Source organism: Manacus vitellinus, unplaced genomic scaffold (genome assembly GCF_001715985.3).
Source record: "Manacus vitellinus isolate BGI_N305 unplaced genomic scaffold, ASM171598v3 scaffold_18_pilon, whole genome shotgun sequence".
In the NCBI taxonomy this organism is placed as follows: domain Eukaryota; kingdom Metazoa; phylum Chordata; class Aves; order Passeriformes; family Pipridae; genus Manacus; species Manacus vitellinus.
In genome coordinates this window covers 6,114,472-6,128,443 of record NW_021939324.1, presented here as the reverse complement: position 1 = coordinate 6,128,443, position 13,972 = coordinate 6,114,472, and the positions used below count along the sequence as shown (strand labels likewise).

Here is a 13,972-nt window from a genome sequence, read left to right as displayed (position 1 = left end):
AGCCTAGACTTTCAAAAAATGTTTATAAGTTAAGGTATAAGCTTTAAAGAAGCTCAAATCATGTAAAGTCAATAGAAGGTGAATAACAAGGATTTTTAAAGAACAAGGTGGTATAGAGCAAGATGAGAGCAGCAACAAAATAGTAAGGTGAGACAGAAGGTAGAAAAAAGACCTGAAGAGAATGCAAAAGCTAGAAGGCCATATTCAGTATGTGATTTCAAAGTGTAACATGGGATGTACATGTACTTACTGTCTATTTAAATTATACATCTGCTCAAAATATTCACATATACTATTCAGTACAGTGACAGAAAGCAACAGCTATGTATTAAATACATAAGCATTGATGATTTTCCCCAAAACTGCAGGTTTTTTCTCTTTTTTAGCCAACTCTAACACTAAACTAATTATCATCATATGACTGCATAGTTCACAAATGAGACCATGTCCTAGGTTTCATGCAACATTGCTAATCCCAACAGTATTTTTTTTTTCTTCACAGCTGCTAAGTCCAGTGTTAAGTTTGTCAGATAAACTTTCAGTTTGGCAGTATTAAGATTCACTTTCTGAATAGTCCCTGCCCACTCAGTTCTCACCAAAAAGAGTTATTCCAAACACCTTTGCATGCACAATGACTTTTGCTGCTTAAAAAAAGAAAGAAACTCCTCTGGAGTTGAGGTTAACAATAGTGCTTTCTCATTTTACTTCACCTAAGGGTCATATTTTGTATTATAACTTGTAGGAGGAACTAGAATTAAGACTAATAAGAGTAAAAGCATTGAGCTTAGTTGAAATACATTAGAGAAATTCTACTCCACATAGTTGGGAAAGTACACTATATTACAAAATAGCATTAATGAGGCTTCATGATTTTGATGTGGTGGTTTTGAATGGTAAATACAGTTGAAGTAAAACCAATCAATTTCAGGAAAATAGAAAAAATTCAATCAAGAAATCTTGATTTCCAGTATTGCCACAAATTACAGTGCATGAAGCTTATTTCAACTGGTAAAGACACCATTTTAACATAAAACCACTTACTTAAACACTTACTTTAAGGTTTTTTGGCATTTTCTAAGCATCTCTATCTTTTATATATTCTACATCTCCACAATTTCTTCAAACAAAATATCTGGCTTTAGTCTGCATTCTGACTTCTGCTTGATTCTATACTACATGGTAAATGACTTTTTAAAGTAATTTAAAAGCAAACTCTTTTAAAGTAATTATTGCACACTGTGCAGTAATTTTCAGAATGTAATGCATAAGTGCTGAGTGTTACTAGCTAATAAGTTTAATAATTTACACTACAGATCTGAGTACTGCAGGCATGAGGTATTTTATTCTTACATATTTAATGTCTAGGGACAAAGGAATCAAACGAGCTGTACTTTGGAGACCTCTGCATCATGCTCCATTGTAGGTATTAGTGTGACTTCAAAGGCCTTCTTGATTTGCAAGGTCTGATAGGTATTTTTATCCACTTCAGCCCCAAAAATAAATACTACACTGGTGTGACCTATATGTTAATAAAAACTCTATAAGTAGTTGATTTCTGAAACCAAATATTTTCACATCTTCAGTTATTCATATATTCATGGCAGAGCACAGAATTAATTTGGTATGCTACTAGGGAAAGAACTCAGCACATCAACTGTGAAAAAACGTAATTATTACGTTAATGGGGGGCTGGGAAGATGATTAAGGGTAAAATTAGAGAAAACTGGGAAGTTATATTCACATTCCAACAGAAATTAGAAGTGGACAGAGATATAAATCATTGTCCAAATCCTTAAAAAAGTTAAAATTCCAAGTTAAATGTGTTGAGTGTACTCTTAACAGAATTGGATATTTGGGAAGACTTCTGTGGTAACTAACCTTATAAAAAACCCAGTATGGTTCAGTAGTCTCATTTTCAGCTGAAAATACATTTGGTTCTAAAGTTTTCTCCTGAAATCTACTCCTTTGCTTCCTACCTTCTCCTAGCAAGTCCAAGTGTCCTAAATACTGTGAAGTCATTCACTTTTGTGTTAACAGACTTCTAGGAACAATCTTTCATAAACTTATTTTGTTTACCAATGCAAGCCTTGTTCTAACAAATGCCAAGCAACAGAAACTACAAGTTATGTGAGAGAGATAGATCAGAAACAAGTCTGAGCTTGCAGCATTTTCCTTGGAGCTCCAAAGTGAAGTGTGCCAGCATGGAAAGTGTTACACATCCAGCAGATGTAAGGAGAGGTCTGACTTCTTAAACAGCTTCCATAAAGCCTCTGTAGTTGCTTTTGCACATATGTACACACACATATACGCCTTTCCCCAATAAACATTTTAGCCTTCACTTTGGCCATCTAACAGTTTAGCTTTTATCCATCTAGTTTTACTTTACAGTACCCTGCAAGAACAGATATGTGGACAGACTCTCCCAGTTGTTTCATTAACACTATATCATTTTTTAGGATTTAAAAATAAGCAGTTAATTTTGTTCCACTTAGTTTTTAAGTGTTCTTATCTTTGCCTCTATCGGTTAATAACTTGTTTTGTGGTACTGTATTGAAATATTTAGTTTGTATATGTTGCAAAAAGTAAGTGAGAATAAAGCTAAATAAAGCTTTGTATAGATGTACTGCATAGGTTCCTTGAGTCCAAACAGTGCAACTTTTTTACCAGTTCAAAAATGTGCAATGCAAATAGAGCAAACAAATTAAAAAATAAATAGACTTAGAGGCCTACAGATCTGTAGACACATTTATGGCAACCCAAGGTATAAAAAATTATATAACGTCTAAGTAACAATGGATTTTTACACTGACTAATATAATCTTTTGATTGGTTGTTTTTTCTTGTTTGGTTTTCTGAATACATATATAAACTTTAAATACTGCTTTTATTAAAATAAAAATCATCCAGTAATAAAGATGATAGTTATCATTTTAATACAGTACAAAAAAAGGATCTTACTGACTAGTGATAGGTGAACTTGTAAACTTAATGAGAAAATACAGGGTTATCAGTGACATTCAGTCTGCTGGAAAGTGAGATTCCACATTAGATTTAGCTTTTCCTGTTGCACCATTTTTGAGTTACAGTCCTTCAAAAACTGAAATCTCAACTGGGTGATCAGTTGTAATGTCAACAGCAGCAAGTACAGTATTCTCAGCCTCTTCATAAATGAATGATCATTTTATGATAGTTTTAGTACTGCTCCTGTTCATCAGTGAATTATTTGATCAGACAAGAACTCACTTGATGGAAACATATTCAAACATTTGAAGGTCTCTGGTTTAAAATAAGATAAATCAAGAAAGAAATACCAGGAGAACAGCCTTTAGAATTTTCAAGGTTTCTTACTTCCTCATAAGAAAATCATGAACAGAGTATTGCACAGTGTTTAACTACCTTCACCCAAATTGCATATACCAGTGGAGGAGGAAGCTGTTTTAAATTTAGGCACAAGTTAGAAAAGAATTACTTTTGTTTAGGAGTTATGTCTGTATGCTTCCTTAAAGCAAACAAATATTCTTCTGTTAGTTCATAATAAACAGGAGCTGTGAATATAAGTCACAAAATCAGTAACATTTTACAAAAAAAATGCATCTTCAAAAGTCAAAAGTATTATTTTTTCTTTCTAGCTTCAGCATGAACACCATAGTTTTGACACAGTAGGATACACATTGTTAGCAAATACATGAAAGCCTTAGTGAAAAAAACAGGTCTGGGGTATGTTTATCTACACCCATTCATAAGACAAACTTCAAATGTGTATTTAAACACATATATTCAACAAGAAAATGTGGTACTTTACCATCCTGCATTCTCCAACAAATTCCGTGCAATGGGCTGGGGCACTGAGCAGTTGTAATAACCCATGCCTATGTAAGACCGCCACATCTTGTTCTTGCTTGCAATATTGTACAGAGTTTCAAGGACTTCGTTTTCACCTAATTGAAAAGAAATTATGTCAGAATATTACAGCTACACATAACACTAACAGTTTTTAACTGAAATGTCTTGTACCCCAGTGTAAAAAATATGCAACATTGGTGATGTGAGTATAAACAGTAGCAGAATAAAGGGCAGCCCAAAATCAGGAAAGATAAAATAGTAAGGTGGTGAAACATTCTGGGAAAGTTAAAATTCTGACAAAATTCTGGATAATGCAACAACTGAATAATAACAGGGTTTCAGCCAACGTGGAAAGAATAGAGAGAGAAAGAGCTGCAGGCAAAAGGCTTATAAAGTCTTTCTTGTGCTAACACAATGTACATTTGACCCAGAAGAGACCCATCTTGCATATGCATTAGAATTTACCTCAGCAGGCACTTTTTCTTAGCTAAACCTTGCAGAAGTGACACTGGATGAAGCCATAGCCATCCATAACTGTGATTTAGTGTTTCTAATAGAGTCATATTTACACAAACTGGGCTCACACCAAGCACCCAGGAATAATTTCTTTGTATTAAAAAACTTTATGTACTCACATTTTCCCTAAATAGCTGATAGAACAGTTCTTTTAATTCAATTTTAATATGCTTCGCCAGTTTATTAAAAAAAAAAAAAAGTGTTAAGAGTATTTGTAGCTTAAGAAATTCTACATGAGATTAACTTTTAAATGAGCCTGCCAATCTAGTTTGAAGAGATTACACAATGATTTTGAAGTGTTGAGAAGGAAGGCATTTTCACTCCCTCCTTCCCCCAGCCATAGTTTACTCTTTGGTCTTGCTTCTACATACTTCTCAGTGTCCTGAAGGCTGTGCAAAAATCACATTGAGTCAACCTAGTCCTAGCAGTCAACAAATAATGCTACCAAACATTTGCCAAAGGGCTGTATCTACAAAATATATTAGTAGCTGAGGATGCAGAAAGATGGTCAGTAGATTTTCTTAGGATCACACAGACAGGCAAGTCTGACAAACCTAACAGACTGGGGTGGAATTGTACAGCAATCCTCCTAGGTGAGGGGAGCAGATCTTTTTTCTTCCTCATCCCACTCTGACCCCAGACTGCTGCATTAGAGCAGTTACACCAAGTTCTGTTCATTCTGCACTTCAACTGGGAAAACAGACTTTGTAATACAAGGCTACAAATCATGAAAAGTAGAATAGCTTGGACCCTGGATGCCTCAAAACCCATTTTCTCTCTGTAAGTTACACTAGCAAGAGGGATCAAGTCAAAACAGTTAATTCTCTGGAATGTGATGGCAAATAATTATTAGGTTTTGAATTAATTTCTAGTGCAGTCATGAATAAGGATATTAAACTTTAGCTCTGATTTCCAAACTTGTTTATATCTTTTACTCAAATTGCTACTGTTGCATTCCATGTATAAAGATTTTTTTCAAAAATCTGGTTTTCAATTTATTTCTTCCACAGTCACGTTACACCTCTCACAGTTATTTTTTTACTGGTGTTCAGTTCTCATTTCAAAGTTAATTTCTTCTCTGCCTTTTACTCAGTGTTAACCATCAGATCTAATGTATAAAGACTGGTCGTTAATTTCAGTAAACTGCAATTTTTTTTCTGGAGACTCAAGCATTATATGCTTATAGGCTTGAAGTCAGCAATGTCCAGGGCAAAATCTCTAAAGCGTAGTGAAAAGCTCCACTCTTCAATAATCTTCCCACACAGTTTATACCAGACAGATGCACTTGTTTGGTTTTTTTTAAGTGAGAGTTTAACACTGTAGAGACCTTCCTCTACCACTTGCAAACCCGAAGTTTAATGAAAGACAGTTTGGTTGCAGTTTCAGAGGAAGGTTTCTATTCTTGCATAATTCAAACATCAATGATTTCTCGAAAATAGTAATGAACTTCCAAACGCGGTTGAAGGCAGAAGTTGGCTATCATTTAACTTGCTCAGTCTCACACACAAAAATGCACTGAGTGCGATTTCTGTAGTAAACACATACCACAAATACTGTACAATATGCCCGATAGCATTTTCTTTGTTCGCCCAGCTAGGTGTTTCTTCTAGAGTCATTTCTCAGCAACTGTAGTGAACAACCACTATGTGCAGCCACTTAGCTTGTGCTGGAGATCTCTGAAATAAACCTGCTTCCAAACTGATTGAAGGCACAAAGCCAAAAGCCTTGCAAGACTGCAGGCAGCTTAGGTAGTAATTATGCTTAAGAGTAGAATCACATCCCACCAAGAATATCTGCACTGAAGATTCTAACACTAAACAGATTTTTAATTATTACATTTTAATGAGCTACCTGGGAAGACATTTACACAACTAATTTTAATCAGGGTGGTAAAATGCTGGAGAGCACGCTCTCCTCACTCCTGCTTCACCTCACTTACCCTGCTCCTTTGGTCACTATGAAGGCAATGGCAGCAGTACAGCTCAAATATTCATCTCCCACACTTGGCATGCCTCTTTAAAGAGACCTGGGATGAAGACTGCCTTGAAGTACTTCATCACAGTATGTTCATCACAAGAAGTTCATAAGTAACTGCACTCCTGAGCAGGGAAAGTCAACAGCCCCTGATTTATCTGTACAGGCTGGCTTACCTATGACCTAACATAAGTCCATGTAGATTTCATTAATTCAGTGTTTGCTTTATGCTGATAGGGCTCTGGATTCAAGCAGAAGTGATGTAGGCACAGGTGAGAGAAATGTGTGTTGGAGTCCTAAGACCAGCGAACAAGGCGATGAAACCATTCTTAGGAGTATGCCCTGCACCAACAGGAGGGGCTGGAAGAGATGCAGCCAGGCTCTTCACAGCCGTGCATGCACAGCAGGAGTGTGAGAGGCTCAGGCTGGAGATAAGGAGAGCTGGGCCCATGAGGACAGCCCAGCGGTGGAGCTGGGCCTCCCTCCTTGGGAGTTTCCTGTTCTGACTGGGTAAAGCCCTGAGCAGCCTGGGCTGAGCCCACAGCCGAGCCTGCTGACCCGGGTCCCCACCGGCCTGAACAGGACCCTGTGTCTCTGTCAGTAGCCTTATTTCCCACTCCATCAAGCCTAAGTTTCCTAAGTGTATTCCTGTAAAGTTATTTTTGCAAAGTGTCTAACTCTTTATTGATCACTTCGTAAATAACTAATGCTAATATCAAGGCAGATGAATGCAAACCACAAGAAGTGGTCTTACGCATGCTTAAAATTAATTTTCAAATTCATAATGAAATTGCTAAGTTTCCATTTTTGTCCACAAGTCTGTCATGAAACCCAAAAAATTACAGACTTTTTCTGCTATATAAAGTATATAACTTGGAGCATATGTAGTGGAAATGGTGTATTATTGTAAATAATTTATTCATTTCTTTAAAACTAAAACATATGAAGAGCAGGATTTCTACTAATTTCAAGATATATGGTTCAAAAAAACCCACAGCTTGAGAGATTTTGGATTGTGTTACTGATTTCTTTTTTTTTTTTTAATTCTTCCCAGAAATGGGTGAAATTAAGAAGCAATATGTAAAATGGGGAAATCAAACAGAAAGAAAAATTTACTACACTTAAATAACAGTTGGACCCTGGCCATCACACTCAGCTGTTTGTTTCCAGTTTTCTGAGACTAAACGGTTGATGTGCCTTTATCATGAATTCATTTTTTGGCTGCACAACAAAAATTCTTTAAGAACCTTATTCAGCAAAAAATAAAATTGCCAGCTAGGTTGCTGCAGTTGATCTTTATTCCCCTCATTAACTGATTAAAATTATGATCAAAGACAATATTCAGAATAAAGTATTGATCCTGCAATACTGCTATCTTGTAACTGGAGAAAATTTAGTGAGAGTCCCAGCAGTAGTTCTGTGAGGACATTTTCAGATTGCTAAGTCTAAAGGTAGTAAAGGTAAAATATATCACAAAATAGTAGGAGGGCTTAAATTATCAGATCATAAAATGATAACACTTATTGCTGCTAGTGTTTTTGTGGTTAGCACAGTAGAGTTGCCTTGATCTTTTGAGATACCTGCAAAATAATAAGGTACCAGAGAAAGAGAGAGAGTTCAAGTTGTATTACTTAAACCTCACAACACAAAAGGGAGGTGACTATTTGTATTCACTTTATGTCAGATCTCAAAAATAAAAATCTAACTTCCGAGATCAAGGAAGCAAGATCTTCAGAACAGCTGATATAAGAAAAAGGGGATTAATTTATTTCTCTTGCTTTAATAATTAATTTGATCTCCATTTAAAAAAAAATAATCAGATTATATTAAAGCAAATGAGTTCCAAAGAACTGTTAGACACATAATAATGCTGTAGGACAGCATAAGGATAGTGCCTGTTCCAAGTGCTGTGTCCATCCAGCAACTACAAGATATGGGCAAAAAGCCAACAGCATCTGTTGCCCTGCCTCTTCCTCCTGCTTTCACTCAGGCTACCTGCACTCACCCAGCCAGTCTGGACAGCAGAAGCAACCTGAGGATGCTGGGAGGAGCAGAAAGCATGGATGAGCTGAGAGCCAGCAAGATGCCTGCCTTTCTCTGTTCTACTCCCGGGGCCTGCTGCCTTTCAAAAGAGCAGCAGCCTGGAAGTGTCATGAGGAGGAGCAACATGAGAAGAGTAAAGTATCAATGGTGGCAATGCAGATTGCTGCACTACCTGTGGCAACACTCTGCAGGCGGTAACAACTACCCCTGCTACGGTTATCTGAAGCTACAGAGTGGATTCCAGTAGCAAGGAATCTGAAACGACTAAATCGGCTCTAAAAATCTGACTGACATTAGCAAATGATTACAAAATCACCCATAATTAATTTTTAATTAGCATTTTAAATCTAAAATCCTAGTTAAAGTAGATTTGACTACATAAAAAGTAGTTAAATTTGAAAATACAAATAATTTTATTACAATATGACTGCTTCTGAGCAGTATTGCTTCTAATAACACTTAAACTGGAGACCAAATTGCACTCCTACACAGATTTTAGAAACTTATGTTTATAAATCCTAAAATTTGAGAATGTAACTGGGAATATTTGGGAAAAGAAAACATGGCAGAGTTTATAGATGCCTTTTTTAATTAAAACTTTTTAAAAATTCAAATCCTGAAATAAAAAGCAGAAATACATAATGTGCACAAAGTAAGCCAACCCATAACATAAGGATGGACACACAACGGCAACACTGTAGGGATAACTACGACTGATAAAGACAGTAGGTTTGTAGGGATAAAATAAAGAGGATTACACTTACATAAAATAATCTGTTCTTTTACTTCAAATGGGTCAATCACTACATATGTGCTAAAGCTTAAAGAAAAGCTTACTTACTGTAAAGTGGGAAAAAAGCTCTGTAATACCAGCTGATCACAATTAAGTATCAAACAGACATATACCCTTGTTGTAAATATTGATTGAACAGAAATTACACGCCAAAATTACATTTTTCCTCAACTATACCTGCAGAAAAATCTAACTGTAAAACAGCTCCTCTTCCAGAATCAAGCTGAGGTACAGGACCGCAATTTACTATTAGTGGAAATCAGATATTGTGCTGTTTCACCTCTACTGGCTTTCAGTGGCATGTTCAGGTGATTTTACAATACTGTCAGTGGCCTCATGGCAGCAGACATTTTTAAAACAGCTCTTTTCTGGTCAGAAAATGGACATAGATGGTTCTGTCATATTACATACTGAACAAAGCATTTCATTTCAGAAATCTCTTACCACAACAAACATTCTTTCTCTCCTTCATCATTGACCATGCCAACACAGGGAAAAAATCTGCCAATACAGGAACACTAATAATTATTGCAAAAGAATTTCTAGTGTAGATGCACTTGTACCAGCAAAACCCAGCATTTACCAGAATGGCTACTTCTTTCATATATAAACAAAACAAATCACATAATTATTTACATTAGAAAAGACCTCTAAGATCATCAAGTCCAACTTTTGACAGATCACCACATTGTCAACTAGACCACAGCACTAAGTCATGTCCAGTTGTTTCCTGAACAATTCCAGGGATGATGACTCCACCACCTCCCTGGGTAGCTCCATCCAATGCTTAACAACACTTCCAGTGAAAAATTTCTTCCTAATGTCCAATTTGAACCTCCCCTGGTACAACCTGAGGCCATTTCCTCTCATTGTGTCACTAGTTGCCTAGAAGAGACTGACTCCCACCTGTCCTACAATCTCCTTTCAGGTACTTGTAGAGAGTGATAAGGTCTTCCTCAAGCCTCGGCCCACCGATTCAGCCTGTTCAGCTCCCACTGCAGAGCATTCCTACCCTGAGGAAATGTCCACTTAAGGTTAGAGGCTTTCTCTCTTGGCATATTATGTCCTTCAGGGAAGTAATGAAGCTTGATTGTTCCACTGAAGAGTAGGTCTGTGCTAAAATGTCTCAGAAGGACAACACAGGTACAAAATAATTGTGCTTCTACTGTGTTCAGAGGTTTTATTTATCAGCAGTGGAATATGCAATGCCATTTTAAACAGCTCTTTAATACAAGCTGCATCCACAGGAGCCTCTTTCTTCTTTTTTTTACTGCTATTCCATACACCCAGTCAACTGATTTTCAGTCTTTTAGACAACTTATGTTACACTACCAATGGAAGGATCTGTAATACAATCTTCCGTATTGACAGACCTGATCAAAATTTGAAGATATGCCTATATATCAAACTTACACATCAAATATACACACTTGAGATGAGGTCTAAAACTATAAAATTTGCCAAAACCCCCAAAAATTGCAGAGACCTATGATACTCACCTGGGTGTACTTTTCATGGTGTGTGCATGGTTTTCTTGGACTGCACGTCTAGTCCTATCTGTAAGCACTGACTTCACTGTCAAGGACTGACTTCAATGAGACTTCAGTGTAAGCTTAGTTGTGTTTGTTAGTACAAAGGAGCAGCTCTAGTACAGCTGATTTGTTCAGCTGCACTCTACCTTATGAAGTCACTATTTTTTTAATTCAAGTTATACAGACCAGTGGAAATATATATTTACACCACTTGGAAATACTGTATCACAAATTTTATAAATGCTAAAGGTCACTGAATGACATGTTCTGCATTGTCTTGTCCTGTTCTTTCATTTTATGTGTGAGTTTAGGGGACAGTGGAGCAAAATTATCATCATACAGATAAAAAGATGTTTAAAATAGAATACAGTTTTTTGTGATATTCCCAATTTTGCTATTTCCCTCTAATACAAGGGATATGATAGAGAAATAATGATGCACCGTACTCACACAAGAAATCTCACCCTGATGAGGGGACAATGTTCTCTCTAATGACACATTAATGAGGAAGCAAGTTTCACTCAGACTTGTGTCCTGGGCACAAGATGTTCAATGTGACATTGCACAACTTTAAGCTGAGGCTTTTAACTTTTCTTTTGCAAGCTGTGGAGTTTTCTGCCACCAATGCAGTGGAAAACCAGTGATAAACAATGACACAATAATTATAAAAGACAGTTCAGCACATTGGCTGCAGAAGAAAAAAGCAGTAGTGTGCTGAAAAAAAGTTTTCTGTACCTCATGCAAGCATCTCTTTTGAAAATTCTCTGTTGCATGCTGTGCAATGTGAGACTGCATCACGGTCACATTCTTTCAAAGCTTACTCTAAGGGGACAAGAACAGCATAGCAAGTGGAGCAAAATGCCAGTGAACTAAATACACTGTTAGTTAATGAGGTCCTGTTGCACAGTGAGAGCTTGCATACAACAGAATAGCAACTAATGCACAGATACCTAGAAGACATCCACTTCAAAACTGTTATGCAAATCAGCATTAGAGCACTGCATCAAGATTTTGACTTAGGTTGACATCACTGGTTTAGTTTTCCATAATGTATAACTATTTTAATGCCCAACTCAACTGTATCTTTTTTATGTTTATTTTGGTAATGTACAATTTCATAAGAGTATCACATTAATTAATAATAAAAAAAAAATTAACAAGAAGAAAGCTTTTTAAGACATAATTATTAGCCACTAGCTGCATTTAATCCCTCCTTCGGACCTAAAAACATAATAACCTAGAAAGTTCTTTTCTTTGAGTATTGGTGAAAATCACTTGTCAATCATGAAGTACCTTAAAATACATCAATCATAGGAAAATATGCCAAGCAATACTTTCAGCAGTTATAAAGACAGAAGAAGGTGATTAAATTCCGCTTCTCTACCCAGCCTCTCCCCATTTTAATAAGATGGGAAGTTATGAAAAAATAAAATTCCATTGTACTAATAAAGCATTTTAGAAGTAGAAACTTTCAGTCCCTATTGAACCCCTTCTGGCTAGAATCTGTCTTTTCAGGGTCTAGTATTCCTGGCTGTTCATTGTGGCACTGCCTCTCGCTTGTGATGTCATCTCGGAGTAACCAGATTGAACTGGCCGGGAACCTCACCAGAGCTGCAGGCCTGAAGTTTACACTCGAATTACAGCACACAGATGAGCAATGAGAAAATGCCAGAGAGAGGGATCAAATTTTCTACAAATCAGACAAAGGATCTTCACACAAAAATGAAGTTAATACTGAAGTAATTGATTCCTCTTTCTGAATGGTCACTGAGCTTTGTCAGTTTTAGTGGAATTGTTTAGCAAGGGGGATTCTTAAGCGTTTCTTTCACTTATGGGATTTCCAGCATGATGTTCACAGATATCTCTCAAGATTGCAGTTATGAGGTAGAAATTCTGTGCTGTGCATGCTAACTTTTAAAAACATTAATATCTAAAAGCTCATCAAATCACATCAAGTTTTCTACAGCAATTTACTAAATTATTGTAGTGGCACAATAGCTGGATCAAATGTTTTGTATTCTTCCAGTTTACTCATAACCCTCAATCAGATGGACTCAAAATGCTGGCCATTAGTCTACTGTGTGTCCATCATATGGAGACACGGGTTTTTAGTGTTATTAAAATATGCAGGTTATTGCTGGCGGGGGAAGAATAACAGATCCTGCAGATACATAAGAACTTACAAAAGACAGTGGACCATTAGAAGCTACAGTCCACACTAAGACACTAGTCACACCCTTCCCTCGGCGTCAGGCTCTTGGGACAAAGTGAAGTCCCTGTAGCACTTGAGCTCCAAAACAGGCTTTTGGGCAATCCCTATCTGCTACATGCATTTTCCTACTGATTTCCAGCAGGAGAGCAATACATGCAGCTGCCGAATTACTCTACCGAGTTGGTCGGCGAAGACTAAAGTGTCGGTGATGGTGATGCTACACTTATTTAAGTCTTATTCACTTCAGCGGGAAGATCTGCTCGCTACATATCTCAGCAGGGACACCGGGGGGGAAAAGGAGTGTGCACCCCAAGCCCCCATCCTCGGCCTCTGGCGGCCGGAAGGGGCCGCGGGAGTGCGGGGGGGCTCAGGGAGCACCCCGGGCCATGCGGTCACTTACAGACGTGGTCATCCATCCTCAGCGGCCTCCGGAGGCGGATGCTGGCCGGGATGGTTTTGTCCATCAGCTCCTCGACACTCTGCAAAGAGGCGACGGCACGCCGTGGTTAGCTCGGCACAGCCCGAGCAGCAGTGCTCCGGCCACGCCGCCCCCGCCCGCACGGCCCTACCTGCACACCCGACGGTCCGCAGCATCTCTCGCTTCTCCTGCTCCCGCGGCCCGATTGTGCCGCTGGGAGAAGTCATCGTGCGCGCGGCAAGAGCTGCTCGATGCACCGCGCCGCCTCGCCGCCGCCCAGCGCCGCTGCCCCGCCGCCCCGCCCCCGCAGGTGCCTCGGCGCCCCGCGGGCCCCAGCCGCCCCCAGAAGCGCCCGCAGCTCTGCATGGCCCCCCGCGCAGCCCCCCGGCGCCGGGCACTGCACTTGTGTGCGGGGGCGGTGCGGAGCGTCCCGCCGCCGGCGCCAATGGGGCCCAGGGGCGTGCCCGCGCTCGCCCCGCCCCGCCACCACCTGCCCGCCCGCCCCGCCGGCCCTGACCCCCGCCGCACCGGGACCGCCGCACCGGGACCGCCGCCCAGCATCCCTGCGCACACCCCGGGGGACATTTTCTCAGGAAAGAGGGTTCCCGTCCGTAAGAGGCTTGATCGAACACGAGAAAAAG

General features: G+C 38.9%; 1 protein-coding gene across 1 annotated transcript in view; it reads right to left on the bottom strand.

The window, feature by feature from the left end:
* Window positions 1–13,697, bottom strand: part of GLDC (glycine decarboxylase) — a 43,283-nt gene extending 29,586 nt beyond the window's left edge. The window contains 6 exon segments of the mRNA XM_029959004.1: window positions 3,803–3,938; window positions 13,314–13,423; window positions 13,491–13,537; window positions 13,539–13,562; window positions 13,564–13,664; window positions 13,667–13,697. Coding sequence (XP_029814864.1) covers window positions 3,803–3,938; window positions 13,314–13,423; window positions 13,491–13,537; window positions 13,539–13,562; window positions 13,564–13,664; window positions 13,667–13,697 — 449 coding nt within the window.
* Window positions 13,698–13,972: the final 275 nt, after the last annotated feature.